Here is a 19,584-nt window from a genome sequence, read left to right on the forward strand (position 1 = left end):
TTCTGTATAAACCACGAACATGCTATATCAGTTGTTTATCCAGTTACCTGGCCAGATTTAAGTTGCACAAGGCCAGGGATTTGGGTCTCTTATTCACTGGCATCTCTAAAGACTACAACAAGTACTTTGAGATAAGGTGAATGAACATGGTTTTCATTTTATATCCTAGTTTTGTGAAATTTTATATCTATTTATCATGATATGTCCATAAAGAATCTAGTAAGATCAGGATAGGGTTTTTTTTGTTGTTGTTAGTTTTCATTATTGAAAAATTGTTCTCTGCACTTCAGCTCACTCAAGCTGTGCAGGCAGTAAAACATTGCATCAATTAAAATATTCCAATTAACACTAATCAGGGAGTGCAATATTAATAACACAGCTGAACCAAGTTGCTGAGTCTTTGAATCCTCAGCTATCACTCTAGCACAGTATGTCAATTGCATGAGATAACGTTCCACTCCTTGTGAATTTTGGTGAAATAATGAAGTCATTCCACAAGGGAGAAAAATACAGCATTATAACAATGGAGGTCCTTACTTTATTTTTTTAATTTAATTTTATCTTATTGTAAGGATAATGTCAGAGGGGTTACAGTGACATAAGTAAGATAATAAGAACATTTCTTGTCAAGCATTATTACACCTTGTTTTTTCCCACTTCCCCCACCCCAAGTTGTAAAGTTCATTTCCAACATAGTGTCTCGTGAGTGTCACTGTAAATCCCATATTTGTCCTCTACATCATAGCTTTCATCACATCATCATTAAGGTTAAGAGCAAATTTTCATGACATCACCATGTCATTGGAATCTTGGAGGGACCCTAAAGACTATGAGATACCATTACCTCAAGGAGCTTGCAACTCTATTGGGAAGTAAGTGTTTGGGATTCTGGTCCCAGATGACTTACTTAGTAGAGGTTTACCAGAGCAAATCTCTCGTCGGAGTTTCAAATATCTTCCTTACCTTTAAGTGAATACTTAATGCTATCCTTACCTATTTCACAGAGATGCTTTCATAATCAGATGAGTTATTGGGGTAAAGATGTTGAGTTTATTTTACTTGTTTAACTGTTATAAAAGTAAAGCCAGTCAGGTATGATGATGATTGGATGTCTGTAATACCAGCTACTTGGAAGGCAGGCAGGAAGATTGTGAGTTTGAAGCTAACTTAAGCAAAGCTTGTGAGACGCTAACTTAGAAAGCGAAAGAACTTGGGGGCATCGCTCCTATGATTGAGCAAATGCCTGCTGGTTCAAGGCTCAGGGTTCAATTCTCAGCACCATACCAAAAAATGTATAAAAGTCTTATGTTGTCACTAGTATTATTTTCATTTCTTTCTGAACCGTTTTACCTAAAGCATGGTCCACTAGAATAAAATGATTTCTGTTATCATCTATGTATAAATTCCAGGAGATTCTGAATCATGTACAATGATACTCGTACAAAGTACCTACCACATCTCTGAGCTAGAAACCCTGAAATTCACCACTGAACTAATATTCAGAGTGTTTGTCCTCAGTTGAGGGTAGCATTGCAGAGGAGAAAAATATGTGATTCAGTTGACATTCACTTTCTCAACTGAAATTGAACAAAGTAATAGTGTGCCTAGGTCAGCGCTCACCTGTAAATAAGTGTCCTTTCTGAAGTCTGTTCGGTGACATGGCTTTTGCATTTTTCCTGTGCTTTTCATTTGTTAGTTTGCTCTTTGAAACAGCCCAAAGCAATAGCCCTGAAGTGCCGTCTAGTGTTCCTAAGTACAAGAAAGATGTGCCTTCCAGAGAAAATATGTGTCTTCAATAAGCTTCACTCAGGCATAAGTTATAGTGCTGTTGGCCATGAATTCAATGTTAATAAATCAACACTTTAGGTTGAGTAAGATGCCTTCAAAGAGAAAAAAACACAAATAACCCTTGGTTGTATGTTGATTGGTTGATGAAAATGTTGTGACCCCATACTTCCCCTAGAAGCAAAGGTCCAGTACTAAATCAGTATAACCATATACAACGTAACTACCAACAACACACATTAACTAGAGCTGACTTAGTAATGAAGTGCTGTGGTTAGGAGAAAGACTTCGATTCGGTGAACTCCACAGTTCTGTAATGCTTTTAGGAAAAAAAGGAAAGTAGGACTTTGAGGTTTGAAAACATAAAAGTTTCTTAAATAAGAAACTCAGAATATTGGCCCTGAATAAAAATCCTGAGGCTATTCATCAGGACTTTTGTCTGTAAACCTCTAGAAAGATTTGTAGGAAAAGCAGTCATATGCCAGGAGAAGATACTATAAAACTAAAGACTATATAAAGAGCTCTATTACAGAAAGATGATATTGTTTCAATAAGCAAAAAAGCAAAATTTCAGTAGTCACTGGGACCCTGGGTGGGAACTGGCATTTACAGCCACATTAAATGTGAGTGGTCTACAAATAGATGAAATGAAATTTTATTAGTAATAAAAGATATGCCAATTCAGAATCATGAGTCATCACATTGTACACCAGATTGACAGAAATTAAAAGGTCACATGTCGATGAGGAACAATTGAACAGAATATTGTCCTAAGCATTTCTAAAGACTGGTTAGATGATCTTTTGAACTTGTAAGTCTATACTTTTATTTTATTTTCTTAGCTATTCATTCTCTAGACCAGAGAAACTCTTGAAATTGCGCCCAGAAAACATGCCTTTTCTAACACTAGCATTCTTATTTATTATTTAGTGTTTTTATATACGCTTATTACTGCTGTCACACTAAGGTGGCTGAAGTAGTGATCAAACTCACCTAAGCAAAAAAGATAGGAACTTTGCCCTGAACACATAAGTACCAGGATGTCTCCCTGGAGAGCCTTATTCTCTTTGCTTACTCACTCAACCACATGCACATTTGGGGGGCCATTTAAAAATGTTTCCATAACTTGCCGCACAAGTGGTTTCCTTGGAATGATACGCTAATCTTTAAAGAAGTCTGGAAATCCTCATCCCTAGTAAAGTTGCCACTGCAAAATGTCTCGCTACAGTGGAACCACAGGAGTGCTGTTGAACTCAGTTGTTGAAAATTCCAGCAGAGAACTTTACACACTAGAAGAAACCAGAATGAGAAATGAACTCATCAGAGCATTTTGAAGATAGAGCAGTAGCAGGCTAGTACTCTGAAGCTGAAGAGGAGACTATACCTTTAATATAAGCATATTCCTGTTAGAAAGTAATCTCAATATGGACAAAGGTCTGAATTTGTCTGACCATCCTGAACTCACTCAATACCAAAGCTCTCCTAAGAATACACTCCTGCTTTGCAGAAATGATGTCTAGAACCAGCACTGTCTGTAGTGGAGACAGTAAAATAATGGGCAGAACCAGATCATGGAACCAGAACAAGAGAAATCAGCCAGCTTTTACCATCTACATTAAAAAGCAAAAAAAGCCTCTTGATCCTTATAGTTCTAGGTCTATCATTTGTGCAAATGGGATACTGATTGAATGATATACTCTTCCCCAGAAAGTACCAGTTTTTGGCTTCCATGGTATTTTTTTTGTCGGTCATGGGGCTTGAACTCTGGGCCTGAATGCTGTCCCTTGGCTCTACAGCTCAAGGCTAGTGCTCTACCACTTGAGCTGCTGTGCCACTTCCAGTTTTCTGAGTGATTTATTGGAGATACGAGTCTCCTGGACTTTCGTGCCCAGGCTGGCTTTAAACCTCCATCCTCAGATCTCAGCCTCCTGAGTAGCTAGGATTACAGTGTGAGCCACCACGCCTGGTTTCCATGGTATTTTCTAACTCCCTCCAACATTTACTACAGATAACTGTCAGTATCTTCAGGGCATTGGTTGACAGATTCCTGTAGGTAACAAAAATCTACCAAATCTTACGATCCTTTACGTAAAATGGTATAATGTAAATATAACCTCAGGCCTCCTCCTCAGATTAATTATAGCACTTATTGTAGTATGTCCTGTAAATGGCTACTACAGTGTAAAATTGTTTAGGGAATCATGAGAAAAAAGTATACGTGCAGAACCGTAAATAATATGGAAAGAAGAAAACCAATGAAAGAAATCCAGGAAAGAAGAATAGACAGAAGCAAAGCTCATAACACTTTCCCCAACTCTGAAGGTCTTTGGCTTTGTGAGATGACCAAAGTAGCAGAGACACGCTCCACCCCGTGCAAGCAGGTCATGCTACCGCTACCCTGGTGACTCGTTTCCGTTAGCAAAGCCCAGGCGAGTTGAGTCTCCTCCCTCTCCTTTACTTCATCCATTGTCCAGAAGTTTTTGTTTTGCTGAGGAGCTGTTTTAAAGTTTAAAATATAAGGTGCAAATGCTTATTTAGTTTCCTCAGGTGTTACATGAACTAAGATGACTTCCACGTCGGTTATAAATTAGAAAGACCAGGACTGCTGGGCCATTTGGCAACTGCTGGGCAACCTTCTTCGGCACCCTCCGTGGGAGACAATAGCTGAGTCGGCAGGGAGAATGATTTATCCTCCCACACTTAGAAGTGGGATGGGAAGTAAAATAAAAAGTTCTACTTCATATACTGTTTTCACTTTGAAAGTCTTCAGACAAATAGTCTCTCTCTTATTTCCCTTCCAATGTTTCTATAGCCATCAGATATATTGTTTGGTTTCTTTCTTATTAAAGCTCTCTTCTACTTTACTCGTGTTAAGCTCTTTAAGAAGAGATATACTTATTTTGTTTTGTCAATGATGTATCTATCACCTCTGATGAAAGCAGCTAATAGGTACCTATTACAAACATGTTGTGAGTAGGAGAGGAATCTTCGTTGATCCTCACTGAAGGAGGTAAACTGTACCAAACTGGTATATTGGTTATTTCAAGCCAAAAATCACTCGAGGAACTGTAACTTGAGAAAAACCTATTCAACCCATCTTTTTCTACATATAGGAGCCATTGATATTCTTTTCTTTGTTCATTTTCCATGTACATCTAAAACTAATTAAAAACCTTCTATGCTTTTCTCCTTTTCCTTTATTTTTAATTTTATTTTCTTCAGCAATGCTGAAGTTTCAACTTAGAGTTTCACATTTGCTAGGCAGGTACTGTACTGGTTAAGTCATGACTCTAGCCCCATTTTATTCTGGTTCTTTTATAAGGTAGTATCTTTTTCTGGGCTAGCCTGAGCAGTGATGATCCTATTTTATGCTTCCTGTTGTAGTTAGGATGACAGGTGTATACCACCAGGTCCAGCTCCAGCCAGTGCAACAGAGTCTGAAGAACATCTTTGCTCTGGCTAGTCTCAAACCACAAACATCAAAATCTTAACTTATTCCAAATAACTAGTATTATAAGTGTGAGTCACCATGTCCAGATTGTTTTTCTCCTGTTGGTCAGTTTTCCTATTAATTGGCAAGAAGTAGAAAGGACCATGCTCTCCCTTGCATCATCTATCATAAGATATATTAAGGAGCCAGAGGCCTCCGTGAATAATTGCATATCTAAAAATTAGAAATGGTTCTACCACACTGCAACTTTCTCTCTGATTTGTCTTTGCACAGATGAAAATGTGAAGCAGAACCCATAACAAAATCTAAGGCAGTGATGAATAAACGCATAGCTTGCCTGTAGAGTTGATGATGGTTTTATTTTCATAAACCGTAATTAAATGAGATAAAAATATATGGTTGAAGTTTCTGAAGCAACTTCATTCAACATAAATAACAGCTGTTCCTCATCTGGGAATTTTCATTTATGTATAGAACCTTGTTTCCCATGCCCTTAATTTTTTGAACCAGTACAAAGCTAATTAAGCGCTCAGGATCCCAAGACATGTTTTTAGAGACATTATTACTTCACATAGCTTTTGTTTGTCCAAAATAAGAATGGCAGAGCATGCCTAATTTCTTGCATTCGGTAAATTTGAGCCTGGCTGGCATTTTTTTATGAGTCACCAATCCCTATTTTATGAGTTCCAAACCCCTAAACACAATGTTATAAGCAATCTTCTATTTGTTTTGACAACAAAACTGTGGAGAGCATGAGTTCCAGGAAGACCTATCATGTCTGCCTCTCCTTTTAATCAATGACTGGAACAATTTCATCCTAAGCATTTTGGGAAGAAAACACTATTAAAGATAGAATTTTAAAGAAAGGTAGGTACTAGTCGCTCTAGCTTTTTGTCTGAGTAGGAAGCTAGATACTATCTTTCCTTCCTGAGACATAGTATCCACTACTGTGTTAAGTGGTAGTCAGATTTGGTAGTAAATTCATTGTCCAGATTTATATCTCTGAAAGGTTAACAAAAGAAAAACAATGAATAAGTTTGAGCTTTTGAAGAGATTCTTTTTAACTCTGAAGCACTTTTCCATGCCTGCTCAGTCTGCAGTCAATCTCTTCAGTTTGATCCTAATCCATGGCCCTTGTATGTCTGTTTACAGCACATTCCTGAGATGTGTCTTACCCCTTGCCATCTTCATGATGGTTTCTTGACAGGTGATCTTCAGCCTTTTATTCAGATAATACCCATGCTAGTGTTACTCTAATATATCTAATTTGTCTCTAATGTGACCTGTTTATTAAGAAGAGTGGGCCAATGAATTAGAAGAGAAGGCTAAGAAGTAAACGTTCAAAAATAACAGGTCTTAGTTCTTTCTTTGACTACTACAATACAAAGTCTTTCAGATACAGAATTCTCATACTGGGTCAAGAAATGATAACTGTATGACAACTATATGATCTGTCATTTTAAGTAGATAGCAACCCTGTCCCTGGCCTGTATACTCCTAGGCATTCTTGGGGATAGGGAGTGTGGAGATGGCAAGGGGGAATATTTCTCTTGTTAACCAATGTTATCTGTTTCAGAGGCTGAATGCATCTCATCTTAGTGTGTCTCTGAATCTCATTGGAAGAGGAGTAAGCCAGTTGGCTCATTGCTCTTGATTAGGAAAAAAAAACTTTTCTGAAAATTAGCATCCCAAACTTTACTGGCACTGAGCACCAAAGGTCTTTTTTGGCCAAAACAATGGAAACCTATGTGCCATGTTGACAAATATGAGAAAAAGGATCCTAGCCCAGTGTGCCTGGCTGACCACCGCCTCTGCGCAAAAATCTAGAGGGCAGACTTTGCTCCACAAACCACCTGACACAAATCCCACACCATGCTGGGCATTGTACTGCAGCCTTATAGAGCTGAGCAAACATCTCTGCCCTCCATTGACTTCTTCTGGGGGGAAAGAGGGGAGAAACTCAGTGAAGAAACAAATAAATGACCAATGTCATTGCACTGATGATTATGATGGTTGCTATGAAGGAGGAAATCAAGAGAAGATGTGATAGATTGACTAGAACCCAGTAGCCATCCATTTAGATAAACACTCATGAAAGGCTAATGTGAGGAGCCAATGTTGAGTTGACTCCTGAAGAATGAAATGAGAGGAATAAAAAAAAATATGAGGAAAGAAAATTTGAAGCAAAAGCAACAGTGAGTACAAAGGTCCTGAGACAGAGGTATAAAGCATGGTTGTTATGACATAAATAAGGAGGGAAGGTTTACAAAGAAGAAGGTTGATGACATAGAATCCCAAAGGCTTGTATAGAGCACAATGAAGAGTCTATATGTCTATGTCTATATATATATATATATATATATATATATATATATATATATATGTGAATGGTATGTGTATATGTGTGTATTTATGCATAGATGTGTGTAGTGAAAGTATATACACATGTGTGTATATGTATGTGCATATATATTACTAGGCCAAATTTTCCAGTGCCTTTGTTTGTCTTTGTGTTGTATAAGTTGGAAACCAAAACTAGAAAATGCAGCTGCCCAGCCCTTAACACTCCTGAGTCAGGGTGATACGTGAAAAGAGATGAGTTCCTGTAGAGAAAAATGCTAGTAATAATCGCTGGTATTTTAGGGCACCTGTCTCCAAGGAGAATAACATTATTTACAATGCCATCGCGCACTAATCGCAGTCACCTCGTGAATCAGGTAGGAGCACATTTTGATGGAGCACACAGGGAAACACAAACACTTTAAATTGAGTTGTTCTTTGGCTTCTTAAATAGCACAAAGGTCTAGATAAAATAGAGAATGTCAAAAAAATGAGGGAAGGGAAAGAACTAAAATGAGAAATAAAAATAGCTATCCAGAAAGTCATACACTTACAGAGAAAAGGGCAGCAAAGCAACCTTTATTTTCTTGTTAAGTCAAGAAAATAGTAGTTGAAGGGCAAAAAAAAAAATTGTGAAAGTCTCAAAGGGTGAATAAGACAATCAACAAGTAAGATCTTGTTCCTGTTATTTAACTCAGTGTAGGATACAGCCTAAGTATATGACCAAATGGATTAGGAAGCTCGGGAATGTGTGTGTGTGTGTTATTATTAGGTGTTATGCAGGAAGCTTACCATCTCAGAAGTCAGGCAATGAGTACGTTTCATTTTTGGACGACATAGCCCTAATTCTTGCTCAAGCTCTTCTGTCTCTACATCTGGGAGACCTGGATTTCTCCTTCTGCTCAATGGCATCTATAATAGCTAATGCCTCTGAGTTGTTACGAGGATTGAATGAATAAAGGCCTGGAAAATGAGAGACAGTTTTGTACATGTAAACTTGATGGAGCTAAGCCTCCTAGCCTACCAAAGGCATAAAATGTATAAAAATGATTGCATTGCCAGAGTAGCCCACAGAAGCCTCCTTCACATGCAATATTGATTATGCTATTTTTTTCTTCTTGCCTGTGCTTTGTTCCTGGAAATTAAGGGTATTATAGTGATACGGCATAAAGAACCCACGAGGAGAGTAACCGCCTATATTACTAAATACAGCATTGCTGATCCTAGCACATTTGTCTTTGGCAGTCTTTGTGTGTTTTTCTCTTCCTATTTCTTAAGCCCTTAGTTTCTCTTGAGCTTTTCCCTACTCTGCCTTGCACACAACTTCACTGCTAGATTTTTTTTTCCTACTTTTTTGTTGGTGGTGGCGATAGTGAGAGGTATCCAAACTCTTATCTACAAATCCTCATTTCACAACAGGTTAAGTGTTAACAATCTGGTTGAATTAAGACACTGTATAAGACTAATAACAAAATAATACCTTTAAGATATTTGTGATTTAAAGTGAAATTTCTATAATTCCTCAGTAACATCAAAATGATAGCATCTCATCTGTTATGATCAAACAAGATAAGAAGAGAGAGAGAAACTTAGAGAGAGGACATTGAGGGCTAAAATCAGTACTTGGGAGAGCTCCAAGGAGTTCTTTCCCTTTACTTTATAATGGTTCTAAAACTTTACACAGTAATATCCAGGGTAGGAGCATTGAGAATTTTGAAAGAATCAGGTCAGAAGCCATTTCTATGAATGAGTCATTTGTAAGTTAGATGTACATTAGCCTAGGAATATTAATAAGGCTTTTTGTTACCTGTACAAAGGTTTCATCCCTTCCAATGTCAAAACTTACACCTAATATTTGGTCCCTTATTTTATGGATGACCAGGTCTTTAGAAAAGTATTGCGTATTTTTGTTTCTTTTACTTAATTGTTGCACAGAGAAAGTGGCTGATATAAATATTTGGCACAAAAAAGGAACTCAAATAATTTGTGCTGGATGTTTGATTCATGAATGGAAAATAATGGCATGCACATGAAACCCTATTTTATATGTCAGTACCTATGGACGTATTGATGGATGTACTTGAGTTGATGTTTATCTTCATTTTTTTCAGTATGGAACATGATTTTAACACTTTATGCAAAGTAACTAAATGTATGTAATCAGTAAACTAGTTGTTTAAAAATATGTGTGTTTTATGTCCTTTAGAAAAGACAAATAGATGTCAATTTTGTGGGCAGATTTTTCTCTTCCTTAACATTAAAGGTTCTTTCAGACCATAACATCATAGGAAAAGTTCTTAGACTATATCTGAAGTGTGTGTGTGTGTGTGTGTGTGTGTGTGTGTGTGTGTGTGTGTGTTTCTTAACCATAAGTCACATAAAGATGTAGGTCGCATGCTACAAATGATTAAGTATCTATGCTCACCATAGCACTTCATTTGGTGGAAGTTTGGGCTCCCTTGATTCTTACAACAGGGAGTTCACTTTCTACAAACTTTCCTTAGATACTCAAAAATGACAATGGCATACATTGTGGACCAGGCAACATGTTAAAGGCTTCCCATGCATCAACTTAATCTTGAGAAAGCCCTCTAAGGAAGTATTGCCCTAATGTCAGAGATGGAGAAAAGGAAGTTTTAGGAATTCACCCACATCATACCGATTAAGAAAGAGTAAGAGTTCTAAGCTTGTACTCTAGTCCTTGTGACTCCAAAGCCAGTTTGTTAAACCATTAAGCAGTCTTCCCCATGCTCTGTTCACTCAGAGATATCCATTCAACCATGTCAATCTCACTAATGGTTTCTTGCTTCTCACTGAACAGAGAGAATGTCAAAAATATGGATTTGCAACTCATAAGGTTTTGAGAATTGGGGATTTATTTTGAGTATGAGTCTCTACATTCCAAAAGTCATATCCATGGGCAGCCACACGTAAACATACACAGGGAAAAAAATTGTAGACAGTATTTTAAATATGTTGCATAATAATGGGTTGTTGGATTTACTCTCCAAAAATGCCCTTTTCTTCTCACAAATAGTATAAAGATCATTACAGAAATCATATTTATAAGAGACACCATTTGACCATTTTCCCAGGTTCATATTGATTTCCTTATTGATTGCTTCTTTCAAAATTGGAAGAAGCAATAACACAGGAAAGTGGTGCTGACAGTTTCTTATTCCAAGGCCATCTTGTGAGAATTAATGGAATTCAGCTCTATCCAAGTCAGGAAAAAATTGAATTTGTGTTCTTTTGCTTATATTAAATAACATGTGCATATACAATAGATATATTATGTGCCTAATTTAATGCATTTTTCTTTTACTCCCAGTTTCTATGGATTTATATGAAATCCTGATGTATGTTATTATCCTTTCTGGGACATTTCAAAACTGGACTTCTTTAAGTTATATTTTATTATCTTTATGAGTTGTATAAAGAAGCTGAATTTTTCTTACCTTCTTCCAGGAGATCCCAGCCTGAGAATAGTTCTAGCTCTTCCATTTTCCATAATGATTGTCTAAATAAATTATTTTTTTTTATTTAATATTGTTACTCCTCAAATAATCTGGTACCTTCATGATTTTATTTGCTCTAGAGTATATCCAGGTATTTATTATAAGCTACTTCTTCACCTACTTTAAAAACTTAATAACAATCCAGAGAGAAAGTATGAGGATATTTTCATTTACTTGCTGATTCATTCTATTGTCTGAATTCCAAATATTTTCTTATTTTAAGACATTTTATTTATTGATTCCATATTGCAACTTTACAGCCTTTTCCACCTGCATTCCTCTAGGATGAACTGTAATCCACTTCTAGATTGTCGATGAGCTGACAGTCCCCAAACACTTCGTCTTATTTTCTAAGCTGATTAAACAACAAAATAGTGGTTTTATAATCCATAGGAGACTAAAGGACAGTTGGTTGAGCAGAAAAATGTAGAAAAACATACTTGCCACAAAATTGTGCATCCCTTAGCACATAATTGTTGAAAAGGTTTCATAAAATGCTGACAAAATCATCAACAAAAACCAGTACTGCTTATTTTCTAAGTATGTACATTATCTTATCAGTGAAGCTGTTTCAAGAAATTATAGTACATGGACATTAATTCTTTATATACTTTTGCTAATTCCTTGTATAAATACCTTGTGTTTAACCTTATCATTCACAGATTCAACCATGTCTTCAGTAATCAACTGAAGAAGCCATAGGAAAGAGAACCCAAGGAGGATAGTTCAACTGCCTTTTACAATATAAGTCAATAATCCTGCCTCTGCATATAAAGTTGTTTCTGTTTATTTTCTTCTTGCTCAACTTCATCTTCATGTTTTGTATCAAATATTTGACATCTCCATGGAAAGATTTTATGCGCAGTAAAAAGCAAAGGGGGAAATGTAGAACCAATATTTCAACTCATCACCTTGTGATATAGATGAAGATATATGTTCTTGCCTATTCATTCAGTATGAAATTCAATTATATGATCCCTATTTTTTTTGTTGTTCTAAGACTGGGCTCAAACTCACTACCTGATACATATCAGCTGAGCCACACCTCCAACCCCGTAGTCTTTGTTTTTCTCTCTTGCATGTTGAGTAACCTGTGTGAATGTCCTTTGTCATAGGCTTCACTAAATAAGTGAGAAAGCCATGAGATTTTTTTTTAGTGATTTTCAAGAGAGGAAGACATGATTGTTGTCCCAAATTCCTCTGAGTGTAAAGACCATTCTAAAACTCTCTGGGCTTCACTTATATTACAGGTATACTGAGAAATCAAGCCGTAATGTAACTAAATGGAGTTATATAAGAAAATTACATAGCACACAGCATGACCACAATAGGCTCTACGGGTATATGTTGTTGTTATATGTGTGATCGTCACCCACGCTAGAATATTTTCTGTAATGTCTTCTATTCATGAAGCTACAGTTACTGATTATTACCAAATATCAAAGATTTAGTGATAAAATGACTTTAAATATATTACTTTGTGTTCTAATAAAAATTATAAACACTGCTGGAGAAGCATTAGAAAATACACAGTCACATAGATAGTTCAAAAAAATAAAAACTTGGAATATTATCATGATCCTGGTAATTAGAATCTGGATGAATGGTTAAAAATCTATCCCTAGATCAGAGCATTACTGCGTGGACAGAAACATATATTGAACAACAAGCCGTTGGACATGAAACACCTGGTCCTAAACCTTGTACCTTTCTAATAGTATTTCATTTAGTCTTTGTTATGACACTTAATTTTTAAAAAGTACACTTGTTCTCAATTTATTTTTCATTAAATTAAGGTTTACTCAAGTTCACTCCAACTAGTAAATGGAAGATGTATTTTTCTAACTCTTCAGTCTTCCTGTTCACTGTGCAGTGATGTGGATCATTTTCATGAGCTACTAAGACACATCTCTATAAATATGTTCTCACATACTAGATGAGAGTGACATATTCTGATTGTTCAAACTTTATAGAACTGACTAAAATTTATCAACTCAAAGGGAAAGCATGAGATCTAGTTCTTTAAGCTTAAAACAGTTGAAAGTTGTTATTTTTCTTTTTCTTCTTATTTCTTAATACTATTTCTTTCTTTTCTATTTTCTTTCTTTCTTTTTCTGTTTTGGTGAGTCCTGTGGCTTGAACTCAGGGCATGGGTGCTGTCCCTGAGTGTTTGTCACAAGGCTAGCACTCAACCACTTGTGCTACAGTTCCACTTATGGCTTTTTTTTTTTTTTTTTTTGGTGCTTTTCAGTGGTGATAAGAGTCTCATGGACTTTCCTGCCTGGGGTGGCTTCAAACAGCAATCCTCAGATCTCAGCCTTCTGAGTATCTAGTATAGATTCTTTTTAATTATATTTTATTATCTTTAAGTAATTGTATAAAGGAGTTACCATTCAACAATATCGTTTATGAATGCAATGATTCTTGATGGGTGACATCCCTTTCATTTTTCTCCTCCATCTCTCCCAACCCAGTCCCTCCCCTCCATTTTCCTGTTTCCATAGGATGAGCATTGAATCTCATGACTGTACTCTCTGTATCTTCCTCTCATTATCCCTTTACTCTCCCTCTTCTTGATCTCCTCCCATACCTTTCGAGTACTAGTTTCATGGTATTCATTTTGTTGGACTGTGAATAGTTTTTCTCAGGAGTTACACCATTTGGATTCTCCCCTTAAAATACCCTATTTTGGTTAATACATTTTTGTATACTTGCATATAATCGCACATGTGTTTACTTGTATATTTTGCATCCATATATGGAAGACAGCATGTGTCCTTTGTCTCTCTCATCCTAAGTGACTTCACGTAACCACTTGTTCCAAGTCCATCCATTTCTATGCAAATGATGGAATAGCATTCTCCCTAATGGATGAGTAAAATTCCACTGTGTATAAGTATACCACAGTTTCTTGATCCATTTTTCTATTGAGGGGCATCTGGGCCATTTCCATACCTTGGCTATGGTGAATAGTGCAGCTGTGGACCTGGGTGTGCAATTAGACACCATAGTTGATTGGACTACATGAGACTAAGAATCTGCTAAGAAGTTCTCAGTTCTTAATTATTCCTGCAATTCCAGAACTTGGATGAGATATCTGTACAAAACTGTAGTGCCCAAGTCTATCTATGTATTTTACGTTTGTGTACGTATGAAGACAGCATGCCGTATTTAGGCACCTATGAGTATATAGAAAGATGGGATAATTGCATATAATTGAGTGATTTGTGAAGTAAATGGAACTAAGAATCAGAGAGCTAATAGTTAACTAGAGGGATCTTGACGAAGTCTGGATATCTTGAAACCTCAGCTTCCTCATTAGATCTATAGGTTCTGAATTGCAGAATTTTCTGGAACAAAGAGAATGTCCTGTATCTGTGCTGCCGAGTGCGGTAGCCACTACCTGCACATGACTACTGAGCACTAGAAGGGAATTTAATTTTAGTTATTTTTTGAGTCTGAATGGACACACACTGCAAATGGCTCTTCTAATGGAAGTGCTGCTACAGGAGGAAGGAAGAAGAGACAGTACTGGGCAAATGCTGTCAGTATCAGTCAAAATCCATTGCTCTGGCATACATGCTCTCATGGCTGCTTTTCAGGGTAACTGTCTTCTTTGAAATAGTGGCAATCACCCATGATCTCTTAGGACATTAAGGCTTAAACGTGTCTTCCTTTGTCTCTCCCAACAGATCTTGAAAACTTTAAAACAAGGACAAGAAGCACTGTGTCTGTTCGCCGAGGCCAGGGAATGGTACTTCTGTGCGGCCCACCACCCCATTCAGGAGGTACCTGTCCATCCGCTGACATGTGCACATTTTGCTGCCTGATTTTTTTTTTCCTGGCTGTGTGTTTTCCCTCTTGGTACTGGCTGAGGGGACAGTACCATTGCTAGAGATTCCCCAAGTCCCTCTATGTAGAGGAAAAGCCAAAATGAAAGCCTCCCATTAATTAGAGTAAGAAAATATCGAGTTGTACGAACATGCTATCCCATGGCTGTCTGCCTGGCGTCCGGGGAAAGGCAGCCACGTTGACTGAAATCAGGACCTGTTCTTGATAAAGCAATGTAGCTAAAACTACCAAGACTATTGCAGGGTAATTGGGTTTACAAAGATGGCCCTGCTTTGTGTTATCTCTGGAAAGGAGTCTGTGACTATATCTGCTCACAACACTTCTGACACCAAGTGTATATCTTTTACCACACCATTTAACAAGTCCCTAACCCTCTGGACACCATCTAAATGTCCATTGACTCCATTCTATCCTGACACTAATGTTCAGAATTAGTGTCAGACGCCCCCCTGAGCAAAGGCCCAATAACAAAAAACAAAAAACAAAATAAAACACCCTACTTCAGGTACCAAGTACCCTGAACTTCCATGCTTCTGACCAGCCATCCGTACTAGGTTCAGTAATTTTGTAAAATGACCCAATAAGAGGAAAAATGTTAATTTACTATATTCCAATCCATAAATATGAATAGCAGATAAAGAGATATAAAAAGTGAGGTACGAGAGTATGCTAAGGCCAGGGGCTTCTGTCCCTGTGGAAGTGGGGTGCATTGATGCTGCTGCTTCTTTTTTTTTTATTGTTGGTCGTGGGACTTGAACTATGGGCCTGGGCACTGTCCCTCAGCTCTTCAGCTCAAGGCCTAGCACTCTACCACTTGAGCCACAGCGCCACTTCCAGTTTTCTGGTGGTTAATTAGAGATAAGAGTCTCACAGACTTTCCTGCCCTGGCTGGCTTTGAACCATGATTCTTAGATCTCAGCCTTCTGAGTAGCTAGGATGACAGGGTGAGCCACCAGTGCCTAGCTGATGCATTGCTTCTTATCACATTGATGCATTCATGAAATCTTCCCAAACCTTGAAACATGTACAATTAAATGGAGATTTCATTATGTAGGCATAACTGTGAATCATTGCCCCTGAGGATTGAACTCAATGCCAGTCCCTATCCCTCCTCCAGAGGTAGAAGATGGGTGGAGGAAAAGAAGAGAAATTTGGAAGTGTCTAATCATATGACTGACTCACCTGGCAAACAGATGAACCCAAGCTATTTGGGAACCCACCTGGGGTCACCTCATTAGCATAATCAAGGATTATGAGGGGGAAGGAAATACAAGAGCCTCTTTTTATTTTGTCTTACCCAAGAAATTATAGCTTTAGGAGTTTTGTGCCAGGAACTTATGAAGAAAGTAATGGCATATTTCTAATTGATTGCAATAACATGATCAGATAAAAAGAACCGAAGTCCTCTCACCAGCGAATCCTTCACTCATCATAACAACTAGATTCGTTTGGTATGTGTTTCACTGCAAAGAACTAGAAAGCTCAATTAACTTTGGCTCGAGTTGATTAGAATTGAATCTTCTCACATGCATGAGTATCAAATGTATGCAGTCAACAGCTGTGGACCATTTATTTATTGTTGTTTTCTCCATGATGGGGTACTGGTAGGAATAGAATCAGGATCTTAGATATATTTGACAAGCAAACACTAGGCTATACCCCAAACGTTAAACATAAATTCTTTTTTTTTTTTTTTTGGAGGTCATGAGGATTGGAACTCAGGGCATTGTCCCTAAGTTCTTTCACTCAAGGCTAGCACTCTACCACTTGGAGCCACAGCATCACTTATGGTTTTCTGGTGGTTAATTGGAGATAAGAGTCTTACAGACTTTCCTGTCTAGTCTGGCTTTGAACCATGATCCTCAAATCTTAGTCTCCTGAGTCCCTAGGATTACAGGCGTGAGCCACCGGTGCTTGGCTAACCATCTTAATGATATCTTCCAGGACTCAGCTCTTTGTTTACTTCTGAGACCTTGCATGGTGGTATGGCTAAGGCTGAATTGTTTAGGTCAGGTTCGATCTTTGTTATGGAATGTTTGCTTTGTCTGAAGACTCTAATGTCATTTTATGGATCACCCCAGAAGTAAGGAGACTGAAAAATCAAATGGTTTATGGAGACAGGTCAGGCCCTGATCAGTATTATGGTTGTGTGGTTTTGTTACCAGGGGAGGATATGTAGCAATGAGACTTGGAAAGATGAGAATATGGAGAGGTATTACGTAGGCAATTTTCAGTATCTCTGAAATGGAGCTAGGTTAATCAGAGGGCAACTATAACAGCACATAAAGCATTCAGTAGTATGGAGATTTAATTAGTAGTGGTATTTTAGATTTTCTCAAAGATTTGTGCTGGTAAGATTGATCAACTCCTCTTCTTGATCATTGAAGCTGACATTCAGTTTGTTGCCTTGATTTTTTTTTTCATTTGACTTCATGCATGATGGTAAGAGCAAACTTTTCAAATTTAAAATTTGAAGAACACCCATATAGTTTTGTCTTATATCCAAAAGTTGTCACTTCCTTTTTTATCTGTGTCCCACCTAACAGTTCCAGCAGAAAATACCTTATCCACAAAATAGTTAAAAGGGTCACACTTCAAGCACACATACACAAAAGCAGGTGGAAAGGGCAGCCACCCATGTCCTGAATCGAGGACATGAAATGATTAGGATTTCTGACTTTTGAAGTCTACGAAGAACACAAGTTGCACCTGTGAGGTTTTAGATTCAGAAACAAGTTTACTCTTTAGTTTACTCCAGCAAGTTAGCATCATCAGTACTAAAACTGGAGTCCAGAAAAGAATTGGGGGCCTGGTACCGTTTCAAATCATTGTTGGAAGTTGGATACATATTTTCACATCTCTGTGCTTCATTCTGAAATAAGAGATATGGGAGGGGAAAAAAATGCCCCCTCAGGTCCACTTTAGTCCTGTCATGACACAAATATAACTCAAGAAAGACCAACAATCTTCTTTATCAAGTATGTCTTCACCCTTGAAACTCTGTCCTTTATATGAGGAAAACACTAAACCATGGAGATATATTTTCATTCAGGTAAAATTTACTCAGATTGATGCTTCTCTTCTAATGACAAAATCTGATCAAAATAAAAATAGAAGATTTTGCTAATTTTCAGAGCAGTAAGGCTCTGTAACAGACCCGATTAATGATTCTTCTTGGGGCTGTATTTTAAATGCACCATGCCTGACTGGCAAGATAATAGCTTCAGAAAAGGCAGAACACATAAAGTTAAAGCTGGCCTACCTACGCTATAAGGTATCTGACCCTTTTCTGTTCCCATGGGAAAATTTATTAAAACTTTCTGTAGACATTTGCTGAAATGTACTTGTCTCTGCTGGCAGCAGTCAGCAGCTCTGAAATCTGACATTCCTGACAATCTTGATGGTGAAAGACAAGGAAATAAATATCCTCATCATGGGCTCTATTCATGTACTCAGTACCCCTATGAGCTAGGCAGGCACAGCAAGAAATTTCCAAGAAAACAACAAAGCTGATCTTCAAGGTTGTAAGGGTGTCTCAGACATCTATCAGGCCCGGTAGTGGAGCCAGTGATTATTTGATGAAATCCTGTCAGTGATTGAAAAACTTCCATTGCAAAACTCTACTGCAGTGATTCTCTGACTGCTTTTCCAGGCTGTGTATCACCTCAAACCTGGCAGACTCACTATGAGCTCCTGGACCCACTGAGCAGTTTAGATCCAGCATATGGCATCCCAGTTTCAATTGTAACAGATCACACAGAGGGGAGGAAATGAGTCAGCCTTCTATTATATCTACGGGGTACTCAGTAATGGCATGAGATCCATTGTCAAGAATGCTGCGTGTCCTAGTTCGAAAACTGTGCAGTGTCAGAGCTTCTTGGGGCAATATAGAAGTGAGCAGCACTTCATCTGTTTTACAAAGCAGCTATTCCCAGCATTCTCCAGGCAAAGAGTCTAGCACCTTTATCATCTCTCAGTTTACAGATATGAAGTCAAAGGGCTGATCTTATCAAGAAGATTTTACCAAACCTTGTTAACAGAGATTATGAAATAAATGCAAAGCACTCTAATGGACTTTGATTGTTCTTGGTGTTCCTTCCCATTGGAAATAGAGATGATGACTTCCAGAATGTTCTCTGCTTTCCACCACCTCCTGGGTCTTTTGACACCAGCAATTCGTAACCTTTAGCTAAGCTCTCATTAAGAAGGAATAAAAGTGAGTTACTTCCTTACTTCTTCCAGTGCATTTAGTGACAAGATTATTTATTCTTGGAAAGCCTTACAAATTGTCCATGAGGGAAGTGGCCCTTCAGACCTTCCTTGTATCTGTCACTGTCAAAAGGTGGGACATGGACCAGCAGTAGCAATCATACCTGGGAATGGTTTTAAAAAAAAAAAAAAAGGCACAATCTCAGACTTTACATAGGGCCAAACTACATCAGATCTTGCTTTTAATGAGATCTCCCACTGACCATATGTATATTGAGTTTTGAGAAGCCCTGAATTCTACCTTTGATTCCTACCTGTGATCAGTGGTAGGCAGGCAGCTTTAGAATCATTGCGACAAACTATTGATGCTATAGGTGCCCAGCCTTTCCCCCAGGGAACTATCCTGTTTCAGTGGATCTGATCTGGGGT

At 37.8% G+C, this 19,584-nt stretch overlaps 1 protein-coding gene across 1 annotated transcript in view; it reads left to right on the plus strand.

Annotated features, from left to right (window-relative positions):
• Positions 1 to 19,584, plus strand: part of LOC122108041 (contactin-4) — a 397,297-nt gene that overhangs the window by 190,075 nt on the left and 187,638 nt on the right. The window contains exon 4 of the mRNA XM_042680009.1: positions 14,787 to 14,882. Within this exon, the coding sequence (XP_042535943.1) occupies positions 14,787 to 14,882 (96 nt within the window). The remainder of the gene's footprint in view (positions 1 to 14,786; positions 14,883 to 19,584) is intronic.

This window comes from Dipodomys spectabilis, unplaced genomic scaffold, assembly GCF_019054845.1.
Source record: "Dipodomys spectabilis isolate Male_0828 unplaced genomic scaffold, ASM1905484v1 ptg000054l, whole genome shotgun sequence".
Classification (NCBI taxonomy): Eukaryota; Metazoa; Chordata; class Mammalia; order Rodentia; family Heteromyidae; genus Dipodomys; species Dipodomys spectabilis.